Source organism: Corvus cornix, chromosome 17 (genome assembly GCF_000738735.6).
Source record: "Corvus cornix cornix isolate S_Up_H32 chromosome 17, ASM73873v5, whole genome shotgun sequence".
NCBI lineage: Eukaryota > Metazoa > Chordata > Aves > Passeriformes > Corvidae > Corvus > Corvus cornix.
Window position 1 is genome coordinate 5,254,732 of NC_046346.1, and position 25,838 is coordinate 5,280,569.

Consider the following 25,838-nt stretch of genomic DNA (forward strand, 5'->3'; position numbering starts at 1 on the left):
ACAGCCTTCCCCCAGTGCTTCCCTTCCCTGTGGAGTGCAGACCCTGCCAGGTGAGCTGCAGCTCTCCATGCTTGTCTATCTCCTGGTTTGTGGACCCCTCAGATGTCCATCAGCTCCTGGGAGCTGACTGACCATGGGTTGGGACCTTCTGCTCTAGTGGGAGATGAACTGAAGTTGGGACAGTTCAGGCAGGAAATAAGTGACATATTTCCAGCAGTCAACAGTAATGAGTCACTGGAGGAATCTGCCCTGGGAGCTGTAAGCTCATCAATTCCAAGGGTCTTTTGACTTGGGGCTGGATGCTCTCCAAAGGGATGCTCTGCACTGGCCACATGCTGAGGATGAGGATGCTGCTTGGGTGATATTCTTTATGCAGGAGGTTGGACAATTTGCCTTAATGATCTACAAACCACTTACTGAATGAATAAATAAATGGTTAAAAAGCAGCAGCAGAGCAGTTTGATAGGGATGGTCAAGTGTCTGGGACTGTGGTGGGCCTGGAGTGATGCCCAACATGGGGACCTGCTCTTGCTGGGTGCTGCAGGGATGAAATGGGATGAGCCTTGTTCCCTTCTAGGGAAAGCTGGAATGTGTTGTTTAGGGGTCCTTCCTTCCTCAACCTTGCAATCCACAGGATCCATGTGTCCCACAAGCCACCGGTGATGGGAGGAACAAAGGTTGCTGCTGGGAGGGAGCTGATCCTGTGGCTCACGGAGCTGAGCCCCTCTGGGTGTGTGCGATAGCACTTTCTGCCTTGCTCTCTAATCCTTTCCTAGCGATTCCTGCCACTTGACTTGCTGCCTTTCAGTCTGCACTGGGCAGTTTCAAACTGCACTGGGCATTTTCCCCTGGGCACATCTTCCCATTTCTCCACATTGCATTAAATCTGCTGCTTGATAGCTCAACACTGTGAGCTCCTGGAGCGCTGTTTAACTTTGGCTGCCTCAACTATTTAGTATCACCTTTGCCTGACCACTGACTCCCCCTGTTTTGGTGCTTGGTGCCTGCTCTGCACCTGTAGGCCTTTGCTCTCTGAAAAGTGCTCTACAATCTGATGGTTTATTCCTATCCTTATTCCTATTCCTACACAGCTCAATTTCTGTGTAGAATCTGACCCTTCTTGCTGCCTCTTACTTCAATTTCTGCCCAGGCTTCTTGTCCAGGGCAGGTGGGGAAACCACAGTGGCTGCTGATGAAGAGTCACATCCCTATCACATGCACTGACACGTCTCTACTCAGTAAAATATTTATTCCTCCATTATTTCACAAGAGTTGTTTTTACAAAAACCTTACAAAAATTTCCAAAACACAGACATGCAGAAGAAAAAAACAAATCCACCATGGATCTTGTTACAAGTAATTGAAATGTACAAATAGAAAGGGCGAGAGAGAGCTTAGATTACAATAATCCCTCGGTCCTGCTACCCCTCCATGGGTGCAATTTGTATCTCTTCTTGGTGAGTTCAGCATTGAGTGACAAGCTGTGATAAGCTGCCAAAAGCACAGCAAAGGAGGGGGCCTAAGATTAGGAGCAAATGTTTTCAAATATATATATACATATAGATATTTAGTGAAGAAATATTTATTCCCTGCTTTTTTTAGGTTTACAGAAACAGCATCTGCAAACTATTAAATGGGTTTATTTTCATTAATGTTCTCAAAGAGGCAGTGACATTTATATCCCTGTGGTTTCATCTTGTATAACCGAAAAAAGAGCCTTGTGCTTTCCATGGGAATAGGACCCTCCCGGCCTCCTCCTCCTGCCCCAAGTGGTGTTTCTTAGGGAGGATGATTTGATCCACAGTGGATCCCTCTGCCCCCTGGCTTGGCAGGTCTCTGTGCAGTGTGGGGAGCTGCGTGCTCTTCTTCTGGCATGACAAATGGGAGGGATACCAGCCCTGGAAATGTGGATGGGGGCAGAGGGTGGGTATTTAGGGTGACACTGCTCCCTGGATGAGGTGGACAGCGTCAATCAGGCTGTGCCCTCTCCCTGCCTGCCAAGCTTGAGGAGGAGAAGGTAACTATTCCCAACTAGGGGCTGCACTGTGGAGCAGAGAAAGCAGGGGCTGGAGGCAGGATGGAGGGTGGTTCACCCCCAGCAAGAGGAGATAGGCTCCTCTCCTGGTTCTCCTATCAGGTCTCCAGCTCCCAGTGCTGGGTGAGTCCCCCCCAGGCTGGCATTGCCCTGCAGTGCAGCTGAAGGCTCCAGTGTCACAGCCACTGGGTCCCACATGCAGCTGCAGTGAGAGCCCCAGTGGGAATGGGAGAGGATGCTCCTGGGAGCTGTGGGGACTCAGGTGGGCACTCTGTAGCTGTGACACTTTCAGCCTTGGTGTCACTGACCAGAGGATGTTTACGTGGAGGAGGCACTTCAGCAATTACTCTATTTGTCCTCAGATCTATTGCTGCAGCCCCCAAACCAACCCCTTCTAGGGAAGTAGGGCTGGTGTCTTCACTGTCCAGGCCACCCCTCTGAGTTGGTGGTGTCCCCATGCTTGGCTGGTGGCTCTTTCCAGTGGGTGAGGAAAGGGTGGTCTGGTTTCCAGTGGGCTTTGTCCACAGGGACACCACACCCCCACCACTCCGGCTCATTCCCCATTGCTGCGGAATTGGCAGGAGAAGGTGGAGGCTGCGTCTCTCCGCAGCTCAGTCCCATGGGCTGGGGCCAGGTTGCCCACCCCGTGTCCATCCCCCTGCACATCCCACCTTGGAGCCTCATTAGGCTGCACAGCAGGGTGGGACGAGGGGGAAACCATTTCCTTTCTGCAAAACCAAAAAAGCCTCCCCCATGGAGTTGCTGGTCCCAGACCCCCGAGCACATCTGCGGAGCTGCCGACGGGGAGGCTGTGCCTCCGGAAGGCGAAGCCTTCGTTGGCACGAAGCACTGGGAGCCGCCTACTCAGCTGAAACCCAACAGCTTTTTCCAATTTTCTCCCTCCCTGGGACGGCTCAATGACCTGGGGCTCTGCAGAATCGCTGGCAAATCCACCGAGGCAGGGCAGCGGTGCCTGCATGGGGATTGGCAATGCATCCCCAGCTCACAGGAGAGCTCAGAGGCTCCAAGCAGGTCTGTTGAGATGCTCCAGCTCTGCCTGCCCCTCTGGGAAGGGACAAAGCCTGATGCCATCAGCATAGGCAGCTCCTAAATGCAGGCAGCACAGTGCAGAGGGCTGGCCTAGACTGGCCATGGCATGGGTGAGCCATCAGCTTCCCAAAGTCCCAAACTTTAGGAAGTCCTAAACCCCACACTGCGGCTGGGGTCGCACAAAGAAATGAACACATGGATCAGCTTTGGCACGCACAGTTGAGCGCCGCAAGTCACAGCCCAGTGGAAAGAGGGGCTCATGATCCTCCCACGCTGTCCCTGCGGGAGGAGAAGACCCAATAACTCTTTGGCTCTCTGGGCAAGATACCCAAATTGGTCAAATCCAATAGTCCAAGATCCTTCCATGTTTGGAAGCAAATTCTTGTTCCCTTGGCAAGTCTGTTTGTCCTCAAAGAGCGCGTGGGGGGTATGTGTGTATATATAGCCGTTATTATAAGGGTGTGCGAAAAGCAAGTTTCTAACCAAGTTCGCTCCATATGTGGCTATAATTATGTGCCACTTCGGCCTGGGACTGACTCTACCTTCAGAAGGGAAGGGAAGAGGAGAGAAGATGCAGAGACATTGGATGAGTGGCATGTGTGTTGGGCAGGCAGCGGATTTGTCCTGGACCGGCACAGGAGCTCCACGCTGTATCCTGGAGGAGGCCATGGGATGGGGTTTGCCCTGCTCAGTTCACGGTCGGCACCTGGTTCTGATGGAGGCTGAACTCTTTGGCTTTGAGGCGCAGGCTGGCGATGCTGTTGGCCATGTTCACCCCTTGGGTGGGTGTTGCGGTCCCGCTGGAGCTGTAGGAGGGCACAGTGCTGCGGGGAGGGAGCAGGGAGGAATGAGGCAATAGCCCATGGAGAAGTCCCCATGCCCTTTGTGGTCCTGCTGGCTTCCTGGGCCAGGCTGGCTGCTCCCTCTTGGAGATCTCTCACAAGAACAGCCAAGGCTTCAGCATTTTTATGTGCTTGGATGTGGGAACCCCTCAAACTATGCACCAGGAGGCCCTGCTTTGTGCTTTTGGATGTGATGGCTGAACATGAACAGCTGGGAACCAGAAGGGACCCATGCCACCTCCTGTGCTGAGATGTGGGAAGGGTCAGCACGAGGCCAAGCAAATGCCTTGCGAGGACCAGGGTGCCTGCTCCGGCCCCGAAATGCAAGGAGGCAGGGAAGCCTGCTCAGCGCTGGGCAGCGGATGCTCAGACAGGGTTGAAATGGTTCCCAAGGCCAAGTCAGACGAGTTCCTTTCAGCCTCATAAAACTCCCCAAATCCCCAGCAGTGGTACAGGGCTGCATTCCTGTGGCAGTGGAGTGGTCTCTAGGCAGCCCTGCCCCACAGCCACCTCCTCCTCAGCTCCTCCAGAGCCTCCACCTACCTGTATGGGGAGGTGCTGGTCCAAGAGAGATACTCCGGGGTCAGTGCAGTGGGCCGTGGTGCCATGGGCTGCTCAATGGCTGCTTCTTGGCTGTAGGATTTGAGCAGTGATGCCGATCTGTTGGCCAGCATCGCCCTCTCATTACGGCGGAACTTGGCCCTCCGGTTCTGAAACCACACCTGTGGCAGGGGGAAAGGTGGTCAGTGGGGACCCAGTGCGAGCAGGGATGTCCCAAGCATCTGTCCTATGGATCATGGTGATGTGCAGGATGGAACAAGGGAGGGGACAGTCCCTGCTCCTGCCTGGGGGCAAGGCAGAGGGTGTTGTTTTCTCCCACACAAACCTGTGCTCACCTGGACTCTGGCCTCGCTGAGGTTGACCCTTCTCGCCAGCTCCTCCCGCACAAAGGCGTCGGGGTAGTGCGTCCTCTCAAAGACCCTCTCCAGAGCCTGCAGCTGGCTGCTGTTGAAGGTGGTGCGGTTCCTCCTCTGCTTCTTCTTCCTCTTGGCTGCCCCGCAGCTTGGGCTCAGGCTCTCACCTGTGGGGAAAGAACAGAAGCCAAATGAGAGCCTGACCTCTGTGAGACCCCACAACTCAACCAAGCTCAAGCCCTCCTGGGGGTCTGCACTGCCCTGCTCTGTGCCAGCCATGCTCCCTCCAGGCACCAGGGACTCTGTGGGGAGCAGCATTATGTGCAACCCTGTGATGTCCATGAGAATCAAAACCTATTTTGGGACCTGCTGGAGCTTAGGGTTAACCCCAAAATTTACCAAGGCCTGTGGTGGTTTCACATCTGGCTCAAACCATGTGGACCTGATTTTGAATACAGGTCTCAGTGTATCCTGGGGCTGCACTTGATCCAAACTGGGGCTCGGCTCTTGCTAAGACTTTAAGTCAAGCTTTCATGAACGGTGATGAAAATGAAGCACCGAAAAACCCCCAAGATGCAGGTCTCAGCTCCCACCTCCAGCAACCCCCCGAGGCCCCAGCTGTGGCATGTCCCCAAGGTGACACAGGACTGCAGCCAAGCATCTGCTCTTCCAGCCGTGGTCTTCAGAGCTCAGAACGAGCAGCACCGTGTCTCGCAGGGCTCAGCCTCCGCAGTGTTTATTTCTGGCTTTGCTGGCTCATGGAAACATGAAGCTGAGGGTGTAGTTTGGTTTCTCAGTATTGATCTTGGGCTGTCAGCCAAGCTGAGATTAATCTCTTCTTTGTCACTAATATCATAAGGTTTGGGCAAGTTTATGAAGTCTTTTTCCGAGACACCCAGTCAGCTGCCTGCAAAGGCTTCATGGGGAGCACGACTCGCTGTCGTTCTCCCTCATGGAGGTACTGGTTAATGATTCTTTCTGTTAATAAAGCATCTGGATCCAATCTGTACCTACTGGTGGGAAAGCATTTTGGAATTACTTGAAATGTTAATAATTTTATGACATTCTGATTCATGGCAGGGGTATTTCTGCTCTATATCATTACAGAGGCCAGGGTGGCAGAACTCACCACTCCCTGAGTATGCTCACAAATTAAATGCTTGCTAATAATATTGTGATACTTATTTAATAAGTGCAGCATTTTCAGATGATACTTGAGCAACAAACAAAATCTACTGAAAGGGATATTAACTCTTCTGTTTCTAGACACCATCAAGCTGTTGAGCAGGAGGAAACTACAGGCTCCAAGATCTTTAAGGCCAGAAAAACCTTCTTGGACCTTAACTCTGAATAATTCAAGCCATGAAACATCCAACAATAAGTTTTCAATCAAGTACCTAAGACCCCTATGTGCCCAACTACACCGCTCTCCCAAGACCTCTCTGCAGCCACTGGCATTTCTCTGGGTCTTTTATTATGCTGTAGGTGCAATTTGGCCTTGGTTGACCATCAACAATCTGTGCTCTTGTACTTTGGCCATGGCCTTCTTTGTTGGGTAAAGACACGATGGACAGTGCCTGAAATATGCATGGGTTTGAGGCCCTTTCCCCGGCCAGGAAACCACAGGCTGCACTTCGCCACCGATCGTGTTTAAAGGCTCACAAATAAAATTCTCAGAATTCCCTCCAGCACTTGTTCCTGCAGCTTCAAATGTTCTGCCAGTCTCTGCTTTCCAGTTGCCCTTTTTAGTTAAACTCCTTTTTTGGTCCTGTTTTCCTTCAGCGAGCTAATGAGCTGCTGGATTAAAATACATGAAGTCTAGCCATGGTTGTCCCTGAGTTTTCTGGGAGCCTGGGACTGAAATGGGAACCATCAAGCTGGGAAAGAGATACAGGATGTAATGGGGTGAGAGGTTTCCTTGTGGATTTATGACCATGCCACAGGACTTCTGGAGAAATGGCAGATCAGGGTTTGGTTCAAAAGGTGTAGTCACAAGAGCACGCACTGTCCCTCACCAAACTGGCAATGATTTCAACAGAACCCTGGGAAATGTATAAATAAAATTTATAAACCCCCTTTGGCTTCATCCTCAATTTAAACATGGCTGTAAGACTTTTCCATAAGTGATGGTTTCTCTCACCCACTCTAATCTGGCTGAAAGAAAGGAGGAGGAGGAGGAGGAAAGTTATCTTAAATTAATTCTCAATCCAGTTCTGTAGGATCTGGCCACATTTCTGGCTGGTCTTTATCTCCCCAAACCCACAGAAGGAAGAGCTAAAGAGCCACAGGAGACAAGTGGTGCTGAGTGCTTCCCATATGGGGCTGGCAGTCATGCCAGGATCGAGGTTTAAGACTGGAGTTGGGTCAGGATGTGTCCGAGCACCAGTGGTTCCTGGGTTTTTGGAGACCTGCAAACCCCAGGCCATGCCAGTTTTGGGGCATTTTGTTCAGCCTCTATTGCTGCTTTTAATGGAGGGACCTTCCACACCTTTTCCAGGCCATCTCTGTATGGCATGGAGGCAGCTCCACACATGGAGTGCCTGCCTGGATCCTCTGCTCTGCTTAGGGATGAGCCCTGGTAATGCATCTACATCTTTTCATCATTAGCTCAGGCACTGCAGGCTTGTGGGACCAGACAAATGCCACCCTAACAGCTGGTGGTGAGTGTCTGACAGGTTTACAATGTACAGTCAGGCTGGATCTCTTCTATAAGAGATGCTTTAATAACCCCGAATCAGCTTCCCAAAAATGAGCACAGCCAAGTCCTCTGTGGCATTAGAGAAGGAATGGGAAGGGGGATGAGTTGGGTCCCCCAAAGACACCCTGTCCTCTCAGTGCCATCAGCAGGACTTGGATTTAACCAGAGCTGCTGACACCTTGATGGAGGAATTGGAAACCAGTTCCCCACCCCGATGGTCTTCCAGGAATAAGAATTTGTACTTGCACAAAGTTAAAACCAGCTCACCACCATCACTGTTCCGCCCCAAAGCAGTGCTTGGGGAGGTTATGGAGAAAGCCAAACCCTTGCCTTTGTCAGGTATAATTTGGGGATTCATTTGGGCTGGAGGGACCAGTTTGGTTGGCCAACCCTGAGGTCAGAGGGGCTCCTGAGCCTTCCCTCCAGCCACCTTCCCTGTATTTATCTTCCACTGATTACAGTTTCCGCTGAAAGGAAAAAAATGCAGGGAAAGGGGGAAAACAGGGGGAATAACATTACTGAATAACGAAAGATGACATGCGGGGGAGGATGGCGAGAGGGAGGCGAAGGGGCTTTGCACAAAGCAGGATGGGCCCGATGTGCATCACAAAAAAAGCCTTCAATTGCCTCAGAGTGTTAGGAACGACAGGAGACTTTTCACCCGTGATGTGGATGAGTTTTGGGGTGCGGGATGTGGCCTGGGTAACCTCCAGCCTCCCCTCTGGGCTGTCCTGCCTCAGGCAGTACTGCCCAAGAGCTGCAGACAGCCCGGGAGCAGCACTGGGCCCTACAGATGCCATGGGGTGCTGGGAGTCACCCCAGAACCCTTCTCCCTGTGGGAGCACCAATGCTGGCAAGCCTGGACTGTGCCACACTGAGAACTTGGGAGCGACGGGTCTTGCCCCATTTGCAAAGGCAACACCACCCCTGGCTCAGAGCCGTGCTGGTTCAGCTGGGCCAAGCCCCCTCCTCCGACCCTTGCCTTTTCCCTCTGTCCTTCCATTAGTTTACATAGGAAGGACTCGGCAGGTCTCAGCCTTGGTGCTAGGCTTGCCAAGGGGGGCCCTTACATTGGCAGGGCCCCCAACCTCCCACAGCTGCTGTTGAGCACTGTAAAGAGGTAATTTTCACTCAATTTCCACCGAGGCTTTGGTTCTGACTTACGAGCTCCATTAGTGCACAACAAACGGCCTCAGAGCAGCTGCGATCCAGATCAACCAGCACTGAGAATCCAGCAGCTCACTCACCTGAGCCCCGGGAACACGGGCACAGATACTCCCTGGGGATGTCTTTCAGGGATGGGCTTTATTGCCAGCCATGCTCAGTCTCCCCTCTGGACACCCAGTTTGGGAGGTTTCTTTGCAAAATGCTCATCCAGAGGGTGGTGGTGTTTGCCCAGCACCGTCCCTGCTACCCCAGAGGGTCACTTCAGCCAACTGCCAGCCTGTCTCTTCCCCAGGTGATGCTGCAAACCCCTCTCCCTATGAGCACCATTACATCCTGAGACAAGTTTTCCTGAGTCCAGCTCTACCACTTGGCTTTGGGGTGCAAGTACCCCCCTTTTTCAGGGACCAGGTCAGAATGCAGCAAGTTCAACCCTCTCACACAAAAAGCCCAGGCTACATCTCCTCCAACGTGTTTCATTTTCCACCGCACCGCAGCCCCCACGGCCCTGAACAGTTTTCTGTCATTAAATTATTTCACACGTTCCATTTATTTGCGAGCAGTTTGCCAAAGACCCTTTAAGCTTTAAATTTTTCACACCCCCCCCAGCCAAAATGATCAAATCTGCTGTACCATTTACTTCCCTACTACGCCTGGAATGGCATTTTTTTCCTCCTTTTTTCTTCTTGGGTATAATTTAAGGGTTGAAATAGCCTGGAGGGAATTAGCTGTAAATTCTTCCTAAGACAAATAAATTCAGCCCTCTAAGTTTCTATGTTTTTCAAACTGTTGAGAGACATTTTGGGTTTGTTTTACTTGAAATAATGATCGTGGCATATCTGACCCTCAGGCTGCGGCTGGCTCTAGCCAAATAAATAGCTTTTATTAATTAAGGTTTATCCTTAACAAATAAAACCCCAATTTGATCTCGGCCGGCTGAATTAGCAAAAATAAACAACGGGTTCTCTGGGCACTTGATGTGGATTTAACAAATTAACGCTGGGCCTTCATCAGGGAAGCCGCAGGGTGGTGGAGGTCTTTTACAGCCAAGAAATCCTTTGGAAAAACAATGTATTTCGTTTCTCCCATGGTCTCTCTCGGTAAACATGTGCACTCCCTTCATCCCTTTATACACTCGGGGGAAGCGAGGAGAGCTCCGGCGATGACGTCTGCCAAAGTTTCATGTGCAATTGTTTAACTTGTTCCTCTAAATCATGCGATGGGGAGGAAGCATTTCCCTTCACACTGCAGCGAGCTGGAGCAAAGCTCTGGGGTTTGGGAATTGCCCCTCCGTGGTGTGTGCCCACTCCAGCTCCTTTTTATCCCACAACCTTCAGCTGAGACACCCGAAGCCAAGGTGTGATTTGGGGGTGCATGGGCTGCCAAGTGCAGATGATCCCTCTTTCCAGCAGCTACTTCCAACACTGCTCTGCCTTGAGAGCAGTTAGGAAAAGCCTGGGAACCCGGGGGGGTTTTATCAGCCCACACTGGGGCTTTGCAGGAAGGAGGGACAGCAGGAGGGATGCTCCACAGGCCAAACGGAAGCCTTGTCCCTGCTCATGGGCGCAGGAAGGATGGGGTTTGTTGCAGAAGGGATCGTGCGAGATGCCTACACCATAATGGGTCTTTAATCTCCCCGAATCATTTTGGAAAGCCTGAGGGGCTGAGAAGCAGCCAGGAACCTGCCCCTCCACATGTGCTGGGTCACCCAGGTGCGGTGCCTTTCCTGCACCCACCAGCGAGCCCAGCCTGGGTGCACAGGACCAACACAGCACCAGCTTAGGGGCAAAACCGTATCAGTGAAACCCCCATTTTCTGCATGATTTCACCCCAGTATCCAGGGGAGAAGCCCCTTAGGGCCACCAACCCCTGCCCACAGGATACCGGCCCCAGCTTTGCTTGGCACGATGCTGTGAGGTCCAAACCCATCCTGGGAACAACCATGGCCATGGGGAGCAAGGTATCCCTGGGGAACAAGGGCTGTCAGCCCCTCCCCAGGCTCCCCCACTGCTGGGAGAAGGCTCCCACTTCCTCATCCCGACCCACTGCCGCTCCCTGTTCCCCCTCCAGCGCAGCCCCAGCCTCGCAAAGACCCTGGGAGTGCTGAAGGCTCTGGGGGGAGGTTGAAGCTGGGGGGGTCCAAATCTGCTGAGTCCGAAGGAAACTTTCTCAGCTCAAGTGGCGTACATGAAAAATTTAAGAGAGGGGCAAGTCCCAGCTACTGGAGAAACATTACAGCGAAATGTTTCCGAGGATGTTTCACCTCATTAATTGTGAAAAAACTGAAACGCTGACACGTTTTTACAGGCTGCCAGTTTTGCTGGGGGAAAAGTGTCTCTGTTAAAAAGGAGCAGCAAAAGCCTGGACCAAGAAAGAGGCCAAGGCTGTCCCGGGGGGGGCCTTAGCCTGTGCTCACTGACAGGCAGCAGCAGCCTGTTTTATGGTTATAGAGCTGCCTCTGCACCAGCCAGAAACCACCCAGCACTGCAGTTTGCTACCCCCAGCCACACAGACACTCAATTTTTGGGAAGATCCTGCTCAGCAGTGCTGCAGCCCCAGGCATGTTCCATGCACAGCCTGCACCCCCAAAGCGCAGGAGGTTTTCCCCTTGCACTCCTGGATGGTGTGTGGTGTCTGAGCACCCATCACAGCAAGTTCAGCTGAAAGTCTGAACAAACAAGGAAGGTCCTGGCTGAGCCAGCAGCATCCCTGCATCTCAGTGGGGATGTGTCCAACCTGTGCTGGTAACTCAGTGGTGGCACTGAAGCCCTTTTTTAGCTCATTATTAGTGCAGCAAATGTAGTGGGAACATGATGCTTAGATGGGTATTGGGAACAGAAGGAACGTGAAAAGGAAGATTCCCATGTCATGGGACACTGCTTCCCCTAGGGATGGTTCCAGCCAGCAATTAGCCACCAAATTCACTGCTGAGAGCTATGAGTGGATTCAGAGCTGGCTCTCCAGTTGGCTCTGGAGCAAGGGCAGCCGTGCTGCAAAACCCAGGTGCACAAGAGGGACAAGATCAGGAAGTCACAGTGAGGAAGGAGGAAGATAATGAAAACAATGAAGAAGGGAAGCAGATGCTGGAGATGCCAGGTGAGAAACCAGCTGGCCAAGTCATGTGCTGTGATTTAGAGAGGATGCCCTGGAAGTTGAAAACTGCTGAAAACCACAGGGCTGCAAGCAAAGCCCTGAGGCTTTGACGTGCTCAGGAGTCCCTGAACATTCCCAGCACTTCCCACCATGCCAGAGGCTACTGCCCCGGCCAGAGGCTCCTGCACAGCCCAGCACGGCGCTCACCCAGCTGAGGCCAGGCCCCAGGAATGGTGTTTTGGCAGGGCCAGCTCCTGCGTCAGCGGAAGCATTTAATGAATTAATTGCAGCCACATTCCCTGAAGGAGGAGGCAGGGTTGGTGGGATGCTGTCAAGCCTCAGGGAGGGTCTGGGGAACATCTTTGGCCACAAAGCTCTGGTGCAATAAGGAGAGTAGGCTGAGCAGAACAAGAAGTTCCTGTCCACTGTCACAGGGATCTGGGAGAGATGGTGCCACCTTTTATCTGGGGTGGGAACGGCCTGTGGACAGACCTTTGGAGAAGGTGACACAGACACATCCTGCTGCTGGGCTCACTGGCTCAGGATGCACCCCAGCATCCTGGCTGCAGCCCCAACCCTGCACGAGGATCCAGACCACAGAGCCTGGCACCATCAGCATCCCCTGACACGCCTGCTCCAGAAACAGCTTCGAAAGCCTGCGACAGCGCTGGCACCCAGTGCAGGGCTCACCAAGGCCTCTGGCTGTGCTTTCCCAGCCGCCTGGCTCCTGCACCCCGGGAGCCGGAGCCGGGGCCATTGTGGGGCCGCGGGGCTCAGACTGCCTGGCTGCGCCCGCTGACAGTGGCACTGGCCCAGGGCAGCCAGCCCGGACCCAGAGTGCTGAGAGCACCCCTGGGGCTCGGTGATCTGCAAGAGAAATGTTCCCTCCCAGGACTGTGCAGCGTGGGGTGACCCCAGCCTGGCACAGGGCTTTCGGGAGCTGCCAGGAGCATCCCGTGTGTTCACAGGAGGCTGTGGCTGCAGCCTGACACAATGGGCTGTCCCGGCTCCAGAGCCACCACTGCCTCCATTGTGTCAGCACTCCATGGGGACAGAGCTGCGGAGGAGCTGAGCTGGGGCAAAGCTGGGGTGCTGCTCCCCAACGAGCACCCAATTTGCCCCTCAAGGCACGGTGAGGAGGAAAGGCTCCTGGGAAAGTCCACTGTCTGCACAGATCTGCTGGGGACAGTGGCTTCGAGTGGTCAGGATCAGGCAGGGTCTGGCATCTTCCCTGCTCATAGCAGGGGAACATGCAACTCAAAGGGGTTTGCACCCCTCTGGGGTCCCTCTTTTCTTAGTTGGAGCTGGGGTCACACAGAGCCTCCAAAAACTCATCTGCAGTGGTGCCAGTCTGGATGTCCCCTGAAAATGCCAAACAGGGGAGGGGGAAACAGGATAGATATTGGGATGAGTGCTCCCGGCTTCATGCAGGGATGCTCCGAGAGGCTGTGTCAGACCCAAGGGCTCTTCAGGCGAATGTTTGTGGCTGCAGGGCTGGGGGTAGCAGGAGCTGAAGCCCTCCCAGCACAGCCAAGCGCCTCAGGAAAAGACACTGTGGTGGGTTTGACTGATCCAAGCCAAGTTCCGAGCAACACCGACCAACGGGGGAGCAGGAATTTTCATTTTGTTCTCCTGTGAATCTGCCAACCCCCACGGTGGAGGCCCAGGGACCCAACAAAAGGCACTGGCTCTCCCCCAGCCACCACCAGCCAGGAGCCTTCCTGGCAAGGAGACATTCACTGCAGAGCTTGCTTTCATCTCCCAGCCAGGAGACCTTCTTGGGGTGGGATGACAGCAGTGCTTGGGCTGTCCTGCACCTCACACCACTGCAGCACCCTGGGATGCTCCTGGGGACACAGCCCCTGGGTGTCCCTTGGGGATGCAGCCTCCCCACTTTGCCAGCTCGTTAAAACAGCCGAGCGTGGCAAGTGGCAGCACCGTGGTGGCTCACAGATGTGCAAATGGGCCTCTGTGGCTCAGGGAAACAGCCAGCCCAGACCCTGTGCCCAAAATGCTGGGATTTGGGTCAGCCCCAGGCACTGCAGTGAGTGGTCTGGGCAGGGGGAACAGCCATGGTGGCTCCCCATTAGCCACTGGAGAGTGGGATGGTGGGACAGATGATGGGCGATGCCAGCACAGACCCCACTGCCCTGCATCAGGGCAGAGCACGGCAGATGCTGCTTCCCTTCCCATCCCACAGACTTTTAGGCACCATTTGGTGCACTCATGATGCAGCCACAGAGGTGCCAACATCGCTCACACGCAGCCACCTGACGTAACAGGTTACCTGGTTTCCCAGCAGGGCGCAGACATGTGTAATTAATTAACACTAATGAGACTCGTGCAAGCACTGGCCCAGGAGTAGCACCAGCCTGCGCTTGCAAAGCACCACCAAACCCCTGGATTTTATGCAAAGTGAGTTTTCCTGGGGGCTGGGAAGGGGATGGGGGGGTGCCTCAGGCCATCATGGTGTTGAGAGCTCACTGGGACTTTTGCTCAGTGTTTGAAAAATAAAACGAAATCAGCCGGGGCTGCAGGGCAGGAACGTTGTGTGGAGGGCTGGCTCCCAGCCAGGGACCCCTGGCATGGCGATCCCAGCCTTCCTCTCCTCCCCAGCCCCCCCAAAAAGGTGGTTTTTTGAAATTTAATAGGCAAAAGCCCAAGCAAGCCAGCCCCAATGGCATCTGGCACTGAAACCCAACACCAGCCCCACGAGGTTAAAGCAGAGACCCCATCGCATCAGGGTCATTGCCAAGAGAGGGAAGGAGATGGGTAGGGACAAGGGGGAATGATGAGAATCTCCATGGTGTCCCCTCCTGCTGCCCACTGCCCCAAGTTGCTTTTATTTTTTGAGGCCAAAAGGGTGTTTTTCACACCCATGCCAACAAATCACGGAGCGCCCATTTGATCAGTGAGCACCAGCAGCTGCTGAGAGCCCGTTCCATGGCCACCACCAGTGGACACCAGCATGTCTGGCCAGGGCATGGGATGGGCGTGAGCCCCACTGGGACCCCATCCCAGCCCTGCTCCAAGGAGGACCCTCGTGGGCGCCTGCACGCACAGACGTCCCAGAAGCCCCTGCCAGCAAGCAGCATCGCTGTCCTCTGGTCTGGTTTTCATTTGAGGTCGGTGGCCTCTCGCCAAATTTATTGTAAAACATTCATTTTAATAAGTGGCTCGTATCTTTTTTTCTTTTTTTTTTTTTTTTTAACTCAGCCTGGTTAACTGTTTCCAGGTTAAAGCAGAACTGTGCACGGCGGGGACGCTAGGGATGGCAGGGGGGACAGGATCACAGGCAGATTGCTGGGGGCAGGTGTCAGCCATGGGGAGGACACCAGGGGATGACAGGATGGAGACAAGAACATCAGGGTCCTGCTTCTACAAAGGCCAGCAGAGCTGAGACCGTCACCTTCATCACTCCAAGCCTTCATCCCCTCCAGGTCCCCAAGGAGACCAAGTACCCTCCTGCCCCGCTGGGCACCCTGACACGCTCATACAAAATTAAAACTTACTGCCCAATGGGTAACGGGGTTATGTCGAACATGCAGAGGGCTTCCCGAAGTGGACGTTGCCTGGTAGTTTAGTTTCAACATTTGTTTTAAGTTTTATAAACCTCTAATACTAATAGAAATGCTTGAGTGTCTTTTAATTTAAATGAAAACATTTTTTTTTTAATTTAAAAATTCCCCTGAGGTATTTACAACCCCCAAATTACAGCCATGTGGCCGGCCCAGATGAGAAAGTGAAATCGGTGAGGAAGGAGCGTGGCAGCTGCTCCAAGCCCAGCCCAGCACAGCCCTGTAGTGGCTGTCCCCGTGTCACCTGTGTCCCCTCCACAGACTCTGCTTCACACCTTTGCTGGGGACATGGAATCCACGGAGTGACCAGCCCCTGGAGCTGTCAGCCACGGCTATCCCCAGCAGGATGGCATCCTTCTGTCTTTCTTGCCTTCCTTCTGTCCTTCCATTTTTGTCTTCTCTCTGGAGCACAGTGGGTTTGGGGACAGGAGCTGCCCATGACCCATCCTGTGCCCTCCTCAGCTGTGCTGCTGCCAGACCAGGCTCTTTGCACCCCAGTGCTGTGTCCGGGGTCCCCTGAGCGCTCCCCTGCAGCATCACTGCTACTGCCACCCCTGACTCACTCCTGACAATGCCCTGTGCAATCCCCCCTGCTTAGCAATGCCCTGCCCTGGGGTACAGTGTGATTCCCCTGAATGGCTCAGTGCAACATGACTCCCCCTGCAGGGCCCTGTACAGCTTGGGGTGCCCTGTAACTCCCCCACACACCCATTGCAGAGCCCTGTACAGCTTGGGGTGCCCTGTAACCCCACACACACCCATTGCAGTGCCCTGTACAGCTTGGGGTGCCCTGTAACCCCACACACACCCATTGCAGAGCCCTGTACAGCTTGGGGTGCCCTGTAACCCCACACACACCCATTGCAGAGCCCTGTACAGCTTGGGGTGCCCTGTAACCCCTCACACACCCATTGCAGTGCCCTGTACAGCTTGGGGTGCCCTGTAACCCCACACACACACCCATTGCAGAGCCCTGTACAGCTTGGGGTGCCCTGTAACTCCCCCACACACCCATTGCAGAGCCCTGTACAGCTTGGGGTGCCCTGTAACTCCCCCACACACACACCCATTGCAGAGCCCTGTACAGCTTGGGGTGCCCTGTAACCCCACACACACCCCCATTGCAGAGCCCTGTACAGCTTGGGGTGCCCTGTAACCCCACACACACACCCATTGCAGAGCCCTGTACAGCTTGGGGTGCCCTGTAACCCCCCCCCACACACACCCATTGCAGAGCCCTGTACAGCTTGGGGTGCAGTGCAATCCTCACCCCACCCCAGCAATGCCCTGCGTGACCTGTGGTACCATGCCGACCCCGGTACACCTTGGGGTGCAAAGCAACCCCTCCAAACACACACGGCAATGCCCTGAACAGTCCAAGGCTCAACAGGGCTTCCCCGCCGATGCCCTGCACAGCTCGGGGTGCAGTGCCCAGCCTGGGCTGGCTCACGCAGCCGAACCCCCCCAGTCCCAGCGGTGGCCTGCGGGGAGCGCCGGGCTGTGCCCCCTCCCCAAGCGCCCCGCTGCCATGTGCTCCCCGCCGCTCCCCCGGCTCCCCTGCCATGTGCACTCCAGTTTCCTTGCGTGTGAAGCCTGCAGCCTCTCGGATTCAGTGGCTGGAAAGGATGGCGCCTCTCCACATCTGGTTCAATGCGCGAGCCTGGCGCCTGGCTTAGCCACAGTCTCCATTCAGAGACACACAGACTTTAATAGACTCATACAATTCTTCCTGATCTATCACTGCAGCCGCAGCTGAAAAGCTGCTTTATTATATGCACTCAAAGGGGGATGAGGAGGGAAGGGGAGGGGGCCGGCGGCTGGCGCTGCCGCTCTCTAAAGGCTCCCAGCCCGCCCGGCATCCCCCGGGACCTGAACTGTCCCCCCCAGCCCTGCCCTGCCTCCCAGAGGCTGTTTTCCCCCCAAACCCGCAGGAAAGAGCAGCACCGCAGCCTCATTATCTCTCCTGTTCAATTAACACCCTCCAAGCTGCCGTTTGCACCCGCACCGTCCACGGGTGGGGCTGCAGGGGACGAGGTAGCAAAGGGGACCCCGCCTGTCCCCCTAATGTCCCCAGGATGGTTTCACTCCCCCACAAGCTGGAGCAATTTCTCCCAATTCCTGCAACATCAGCATCCCGTTTACCCCGCAATTCCCTGACTGAGGATCCGCAGCCGGAGCTGTCGGCAGGGGCTGCCCGGGGGTGAGGAGCTGCCCCACAGGCGATGCCCCGGCAGGTCCCAGCGCTGGGCTGGTTCTCCCAGGGGCAGCACAGGGCAGGGGGTATCTGGTGAGGGATGCTGAGCATGGACAGGGCATTTCGTCACGCCGTGGGAAGGCTGGAAAACATCGCCCGCGGTCATGCGTCCCTCGGGCAAAGGCAAACATCGGGAATGCCTCAAGGGCGAGGGTAGGAATTTTTGTGTTAATTCTCGGAAATTTAGGGTTGTCCAGTGAAAAACAAGCAGTTTTGCAGTTTTGGGGCGGTCCTGGCCAACAGGCATCGGAAAACCGCCTTGAAACCCCAAATCAGACCTTTCTCCCCAAAAGCGTTGCTGTTCCCATCCTCCCTGACCCTTTCGGGCACCACCAAGACCAGGGAGGTGGCTGCCTCTGCCCGCCACACTTCCACTCTTGTTCCCAGTTGCTTGTTCCAGCCAGGAAAAACCTGATCTGCATTAACCCTGGTCTAAATCCTTGCTCAGTCCCAGCTCAGCCCAGCCATAACCCACTGCCCCAGCATTTTAAAGGATGCTCTGATCCAGTTCCCTGGCTCAGGGAACCCATCCTAGAAGGATAACTCCTTCCAGCTTCTTCTCATGCTGCAGGGATGGAATGAGGTGCCCGTGTGGGGACACCAAGCCTCTGCCAATCCCAAAGCACCTGAGTCCCATCCTGCTTCAAACCTCACCCCTTCAGCTCAATGATTTTACAGCTCTGGGGAGATAATTCCCCGTGGCTGAAGGAAATCAGCCTCGGGAGAAGGGGTGATCAGCCCCACTCCCTGGGAGAGAGGAGGGTTTCTAACGAGGCAGCCTCAAAGCCCCAAATCATTTCATCAGCCTCCCAGCTACAGACACACGCCCAGGCTCTCTTAAAATGCTGATTCGTTGAAATTCACCCATCTTGGCTGCGCAGAGTCGAAATTTCATATTTTTCCTGTGAATCAGCCCCATTCCCTGAAATAACAGCCCAAAAAGAGAGGGGAAATAGTCTTGCACTGAGCTGTTCCTGGTCGAGCGAAACATAACAGCCCAGGGGGAGACAAGCAAGGTGTCCCTGCACCCCCAGCACCCTCCTGGGCTGGGCATGGCTGTGTCAGGGGGTGTCTGAGCTGCTGCTGGGGACTAAAGCACATCAGTGGGTGCTGCCAGGACTCCCAGGGAAGTGGGGCAAAGCCTTGTGTCCCCACAATGTGCAGGACCCCACCACTGTCCCCTCTGGACACTGTCATGCTGTGATTCTGCTGCTGGAAAGTGGTTTCAGAAGGAGCATCCCCCACAGCAATGCCTGCCAAAACCCGGCTCACTGGGGGTGCCGAGCAGAGAAAAATCCCAGCAATGAGAAGACGGGGAGAAAAGCGATTTTCCTGCCCTCCTGGCCAAGGCTGCTCCAGCTCTTGTGCTCCCCCAGCAAGAGGGGAGCCATCTCCCCACGCCCTGGGTTTGGGTTTGTTCCCTTTACCCTCTGGCAGCTGCTCTCCCAGCACAGAAGTGAGCACGTGTGGGGATCCCGCAGAGCCCTGCAAGCGCTGCAGGAACGTGCTGGTATGTGTTTCCCTGTGCCCTGGGGAGGGCTCAGCATGGGCAGGGCAACTTCCTGGGGCCCCTGCTCCAGCCCAGAGCCCCCTGAGCTGGGGCGGGGGGAGCCTGGAGCCCAGGTGGGGGTGTTCAGCTCATCCGGGGGCGGATTTTCCCCAAATCAGAGCCCTGGTGTCACCAGTCAGTAAGAGCCTGACAGCACCCAGGGCACGGGGAGGAGTGGGATGGTGACCCAGTGTCACCATGGGAGGAGCAGGAGGGTGAGTGGGTGTCACTGTGGGAGGGGTGGGATGGCGAGTGTGTGTCACCCTTCAAGGCTGGAGGGCACAGGGAAGCACGGAGAGGAGGTACCGGGGTGAACCCCATGCCAGAAGCTCCACGAGACCTGGGGTCTCTTCCAGCTGTGACTCCCCTCCCTGCCTGTGCCTGGCAGTGATTTGTGCTGCTCTGGCTGGTTTTGTAGGGTGGTGACCTAACTCAGCCCCTTACCCTGCTTGTGCCATGGGAAAGCAGCACTCCCACCCCACTGCAGTTTTTGGATAGGTGAGACCGGAGGAACCAGTTTCCTCCTGTCCAGGACAGGGGACCATGTGCAGGACAGTGGTCCTGTGGCAGAGGCACAGGATAAGAACCACAGTGCAGGGTGTCCCCAGCTAGGCAGGGGGAAGCCTGGCTGCAGGGAACACACTGCAGGTTGGGGCTGTCCCCTGTCCCCTGCATCAGCCTGGGGTGTACAGGATGGGTCTCTCCCCACAGCCCCTTTATTCCTGACTGGGATATGCTGGGCTCCCTGTGAGTGGCTGGAAACCTTCCGGGTGAGCTGGGACCTGCCAGGCTCCCCGTCCGTCCATCCATCCATCCATCCATCCATCCATCCATCCATCCATCCTCGTCACCAGTCTTGCACTAAGCACGAACAAATGTGGAGGGCTGGGAGGAGGGCCAGGGTGGGGAGCTGCCACACGAATTAACTGGCACTTACTAACGGCTGATGGACGCTGCACTGGGGACCTGCCAGCATCAGGCACTGGACAAGTGCTGTCCCCTCCCCTCGGGACCATCCCACTTCAGCAGCCCCAAGGGCACATGGGGAAAATCCCCTTGTCTGGAGGTCTGCAGCCCTCAGAGCCCTCCAGGCAGGGGGGTGTCCCCAGACAGGCGCTGGGGACAGGGAGGGTGATGCCTGGTCACTGAGATGGCTCCTGTCCTGCTGCCACCCACTCGGCTGGGCTGGCCTTACAAGGACAGAGATGATTCACCTCCCCCTCTGCTTCAGATGCCACCATTCCCAGCTCTGCCAACAGGGACTGTCCCCCCCAAGGGCCCTGCCAGAGATCTGCCAGCCTGGGAGGGCAGCCAGGCACCCTCAGCTGCTGCTGTTTTGGGAGTGGTGAGGGATGATGGGTGCTATAAACGCTGCACCCCAGCCCTGCTGCCCCACTCCAGTGTATCCCAACCTCATCCCACATGCCATGGCAAGCAGGATGTGGTGCCACCCCGAGCAGCAGGGACCAATCCCTCCTTTAGGGAACAAAAGCCTCTCCTTGGAGAGCTGAGCCACATCTATCAGACAATTCTCAAAGCCTGTTCCCCTCCACAGGGGCTGAGTCGGGGTCCCTACACCATTGCCTGTCCCTGGTCAGGCATCCAGAAACCACAGAAAGCCTCCCAGCAGAGCAGCCTGAAGGATGTCCAGCAGTTTTGGGGCTGTGGAAAGCAGATGGGTGCTGGAGAGAGATGTCTGATGGGTCTGGGGTTACAGGGCAGGGGGGCCTCAGCTGGGTCCAGGCACAGGGGATCGGCCACGAGTTAATGACGCTGGGTTTAATTGTGGCCGAGCCATCTACGTGTACAGGTGTCCCAGGGAAGGCACATCCCGGCCGTGGTGTTACAGAGCTGCCTCCTGCCAGCGCAGCCAGCCAGGTCAAGGTGTCCCCAAGCTGCACCCACATCTGATGGGGACAAGGGGTATTTGGGAAGGTAGAGCAGTACAGCCAAACTGTCCTGGGAGCCAGGACCAGCACAGTCCCTGGACTGGAACACCACAGGGACATCAGCTGGGATGGCTCTGCCTCAAGGAAGGTACCTGTGCCCTGGGAGCAGTTTGGGGCTACCTGGGGCAATTAACCACCACTTTAACTCCAGGACCAAGTCCATTTTCCCCTCTGATACCAGGTCCCTGTCCCTCCCTGCCTCACTTCTCCCTTTTCAGCTACCCTGGTTTACATAATTAAAGCCAATTTGTTGTAACAACATCTTAATCCCCTCTGCCCCTTGGAGTGCTACTTCTTCTCTCCTCTCCTTCATCACTGCTCTGCTTAGCATCCTCACAGCCCCAGAAGAGGTCAGAGGGTCCCAGAGGATGAGGAAGGGGCTTCAGGCACTGTTCTAAAAATGGGATGTCCAGGGGCCACTACATCTCCCTATCCCACTGCCAGGTCCCAGTGGCTGTAGCCAAATAAATGGTCAATGCATGCCTGCCCCATGCCAAAGGATCCCCTTGGAGGGGCCACAGCTCAGCTGTGACAAAAGTGACTCTGAGTTTTCAGCCCCAAAGTGGCTGCCGGAGCCAGTGCACAACTCCCTCTCCCATCCCCAGGCGGCACCAAAAGTAAGTTCATTGTTTGAAAAGCCATCAGTCAAGGCTTGCTGGCTAAAATTACCCTCCTGCTTTATCATCTTGAGAACATTAAGGGCTGTTGTTAACAGATGTTTCGCGTTACACATTATTTGTTAGTCTAATGAAAGGAGGTGAACAAGCTTTCAAGACCTCAGAAGTTGTGCCGAAGGTTTTCGATGGGAGGCTGTTGCACCACTCCAGGGGAGGATGAAGATGAGGATGTGGATGAGCTCTCGCCACCCTGTTGACTTTTATTTGCCAGGCTTGTGGGATTTCTGATTTTTGGGTGTCATGAGAGCAATGTGTTGCAGAGATATTTGTGTTCACCATCCCAGGAGGATGCGCTGGGTACTCTCAGGGCCAGTTTGGGGCTGTGGCCAAGGCAGGGCTGAGCAGCCCCTCGGCTGGAAAGGGAGTTGGGCATGGCTTTTGTGCTCAGTGCCAGCGGGAAGGGATGTGCCAGCCCTGCAAGGAACTGCAGAGGGGCTGCTCCTGGAGAAGAGGTGTGCCAAGGGCCCCAGACTTGGGGCTGCCTCCACCCACCCTCTCCAGCAGGCAGGGCTGCGGGGTGGGGGGGCAGGTGAGCTCAGGAGGGGGTTGAATCCCCTTCTGCAGAGAATAAGCCCCTGCCCTAAGCTTCTCTGGCCGTGCCAACCTCCAGAACAGAAACTTCTCACTGCTGCTTCCCTGGGGAAGGGGAGGGGGGTTTGTCAGGGTTGCAGCCTGCTGGGCACGGCCTGGGGCTGCCTAAAGCATCCTTGTGCCAGCTCTGCCAACGCAGCCCCCCAGCCCCCAGCAAGCCCTGCCTGGGGCAGGGGTACCAGCAGCTTCACAGCAGGTTCAGGGCTGCTCTTCCTCCAACCCACAAGCACAACGACCCCGATGGTTCGTGGCTGGAGTACAGAGCCACATCCTGCAGAGAGATGCAGAGGCACCGTGTCCACTTGCGTTCTTAACAAACCCACTGCCACCAGCTGCGGGGCTCCAAACCTGCATCTGGCAGAAAAACCCCACGAAGAAGAAGAGGAAGATGAGAGAAAACCCTGAGAGGCCGTTCTGCTTCAGGACGCCAATAAAAGATAAGGTTACCAGTAAAAGTTCCTTTGCTGTCATCGCGTTGATGCCGAAAGCATCGCAGATCTGGAGCCAAAGGCTGGTGCTCACAGTGCAGCACTTTTGCCTGGTATTTCGAGTCTCCCCATCTCAGTTTAGGAAATTGCATCCCAGTTAAGGCAGTGCCAGCAGGTAAGAGATCTCAAAGGTCCAGTTTTGCATGTGCACAGGTTCTTGTCTCTGTTTCCTTGTTCTCCTCCTGCCCACTGCTCTCAGCTCCCAGGTATTTTTCAACATCAGAAATGCTTCCACCACTGGACAGCTTGTCAGAGCATTCCAGATGCTGATGGTGCCTCCATCCATGCAAGCTTGCCGGAACAGGTGCTAATGGGAAATAATCTCAAATGGGCCAGCAGCGCTGGGATCTGCAGACCAAACCCCAGGGCCCTTGCCCCAAGAAGAATGGGCTTTTAGGGTGAAAAACGGGCTTGTAGTGATTGTGCAGCCTCTCTCTCTGTGTTTTGTATCACGCTGGGTCCACACTGAGTTCTTTGGGTGCATTAGGAGCCCAGCAGGGCAGTAGTTTCTCTGCTGTTTTGCAAACAGCCCTGTGAGACCAACTGACTGCTGCGGGCTGGGCTGGGTTTCCAAAAGCTGTGCTGACCCCACACGGAATATTGTCCCCCCCTACAGACCCACAGGCAGGAGAAACCCTCCCCACAGCCCCAAAGCCACTGCCAGAAGTACAAACAAAACCCAAGGGAAAGGGAGGGAGGGTGGAAAACAACACTGAAAATACCAGATACCATCCCAAAAAGCAGCGCCCAGCCTCAGCCAGCCCTCAGCAGCACGAGCAGAGGAAGGCTGGGGGCTCAGTGGGGCTGCTGCATGAAGGAAGGAGGTTGTGCAGGGAATGAGTTGTGGGTTCGAGAAAGATGCTTTAGACCTGAACGCAGCGTAGGAGCCACGGGAGGGGACAGAGAGAGCACCCGGGGGGGACTGAAGGGACTGAGCCCCCTTCAGCAGCAGATTCCCGGGTGGGCTGTGCACCCTGGCCAGGCACAGGTCAGACCCTCGGCAGGGCTGTCAGCACCCCAGGGCTGTAGAAAACAAGCCTGGGGTAGCACAGCCCAGCCGGGAGAAAGATCTGAGGAGTGCCACCCCTCGGGGAGGGCACCTGGCCCGGGCTCCGGGGATGGCGGGGCTGCACCCCCACCCCACGCTCTGCCTCCCCTCTGTCACCTCTGTGTCCCGAGGGGACACTCTGCTCGGGGCGACTCTGGGGGCTGTCGGCTGCCCCTGTACCAGGGCTTTGCCCTAAGGATGGGGCGAACCCTCCTCACCCCCGCCCCAAGACCGGAGCGGGATGCGCGGGACCGGCGGAACTGCGCGGAGGGATGCGAGCGGGATTGTCCCGTTAAAAAGCGCCTCCGGCCAGGACCGAGCGCCATGAAGCCGCATCCCGGGCCGGTCCCGTTCTCCTCTTCCAGCCCCAGTTCCGTCCCCGTTGATCCCGGAGACGCGCAGCCGCGGCCGCCGGGACGGGACCCGCTGCGCCCCGCTCCCCACGGCCCCGCCGGGCCGCCCCCGCTCCCGCGCCCGGAAACCGAGACGGGGAGCCCCGGGGGAAATGGGGACCCCGCAGGCCGCGCAGCCCCGACCGACCGCCCGGAACGTCGCGTACCCGACACCTCCGGTGGCCGGCGAGGAGGCGGCCGGCGCGGGTCCCTGTGCCCCTCCCCCACTGCGGGGTCCCTGTGCCCTGCCCCGCTGCGGGGTCCCCTGTGCCCCCTGCCCGCTGCGGGGTCCCCTGTGCTCTCTGTCCGGGGGTCCCTGTGCCCCTGCCCCACTGCGGGGTTCCTGTGCTGTCTGTCCCGGGGTCCCTGTGCTCTCTGTCCCGGGTGCGGGGTCCCTTTCTCACGGTGCGGGTCCCTCTGCCCCAGCCGTCGGGGGGGGGTCGGCACCCTCGCAGCTCGCCCCGACGGGGGTCCCCCCTCCCTTCCACCCCGCTTCCCCAGTTTCTCCCACTCCGCCGCGGGGGGAACCGACCTTTTGTCGTGGTGCCCGGCCCGCGGCAGGGGGGACAGGGCGGGGGAACACCGCATCCCCAAAGCTGCCCCATCCCCGGGGAGCCCGTCCCGGGCCGGCGGGACTCACCGTCCTGGGGCGCTGCCTCGCTGCCGCTGCTGCCTCCCGACGGCTCCGGGATGGCCTTGCCGCTACCGGCGGGCGGCGGACCGGCCGCGGGGGTCCCGTTCATACCGGCTGCCACCTCCTCCAGGTCGAGGAGGTGGCTCACGCTGAAGTTTTTCCGGCTTTGAGCGTTTTCGGGCGGCTCCGGGCCGCGCACGGCGCCGGGGGCGAACGGCTTGTCCATGGCGAAGGCTGGCGCCGAGTCCATGGCTCCCACCCCCCGAGCCCGCAGCCCACCCCGAGGTGCCGGGCCGTCTCCCCCGGCCCCCTTCCCCTTACCCACCCACCCCCCCCCCCAAAAAAAAAAGAGAAAAAATTATAATAATAATAATTTTTTTTAGATGGGGGGGGGGAAATAATCACAGCTGCCCTGTGAGTCCGGCTCCCTCCCCAGCCCCTGTTCCGCCTTGTGCTGACGTCTGGGGAAAAAACCACGCTCCCAGCCCAAACTTTCTTCCCCTGCTCTTTGCTCTGGAGCTGTTCAAACAAACGCCCCTGCTCTGAGCGAGCGGTGGCGGCCCCTCGCCCCCCTCCCGGCCCTGCGACCTGCCCCCCTGCCAGGGACCGAGCCCCGCCGGCAGCGCAAGCCGGCGGAAAGGGGGGGCAAGAGGGAGGAGACCCGCTTTCGCCCCCCTTTCTCTCTCCCTCTTACCCCATCCACATCACACCCCCCCAGCGCTGTTTTAAGTGCTTCTATCAACAAGTGTAAGTGGCTGCGCTCCGTGGGGAGGGATGGGGTGGGCTGGGAGAGGGGCTGGAGGGAGAGGTGACCCCGCAGGTTAGCGGGGGACACGGCCCCCCTCCACCTCCAACCACTCCCCCTCCTCCGGTCCCCATCAA

At 56.4% G+C, this 25,838-nt stretch overlaps 2 protein-coding genes across 2 annotated transcripts in view; one reads left to right on the plus strand and one right to left on the minus strand.

Moving 5' to 3' along the window:
• PTGES (prostaglandin E synthase) overlaps positions 1-6,916 on the plus strand; it is a 32,356-nt gene extending 25,440 nt beyond the window's left edge. Inside the window, exon 5 of the mRNA XM_010397732.4 lies at positions 6,108-6,916. Coding sequence (XP_010396034.1) covers position 6,108 — 1 coding nt within the window. The 3' untranslated portion in view covers positions 6,109-6,916. The remainder of the gene's footprint in view (positions 1-6,107) is intronic.
• Positions 1,233-25,241, minus strand: PRRX2 (paired related homeobox 2). Its single transcript, XM_039561698.1, has 4 exons — positions 24,963-25,241; positions 4,824-5,008; positions 4,471-4,649; positions 1,233-3,909 (listed from the first exon to the last, which is right to left on the minus strand). Exons 1-4 carry the CDS (start codon positions 25,204-25,206, stop codon positions 3,774-3,776), a joined length of 744 nt encoding a protein of 247 aa, XP_039417632.1. The 5' UTR covers positions 25,207-25,241; the 3' UTR covers positions 1,233-3,773.
• Between the last annotated feature and the right edge of the window lie 597 nt (positions 25,242-25,838).

Bases quoted from the DNA above. Each gene is read 5' to 3' on its own strand.
- PRRX2 (XM_039561698.1), bottom strand. From the start codon at position 25,206: ATGGACTCGGCGCCAGCCTTCGCCATGGACAAGCCGTTCGCCCCCGGC. The intron at 4,650-4,823 runs GTGAGCACAGGT...CCCCTGCCACAG, and splicing joins TCAGCGAGGCCAGAGTCCAG to GTGTGGTTTCAGAACCGGAG. The intron at 3,910-4,470 runs GTAGGTGGAGGC...CCCTCCCCGCAG, and splicing joins ACCAGCACCTCCCCATACAG to CACTGTGCCCTCCTACAGCT.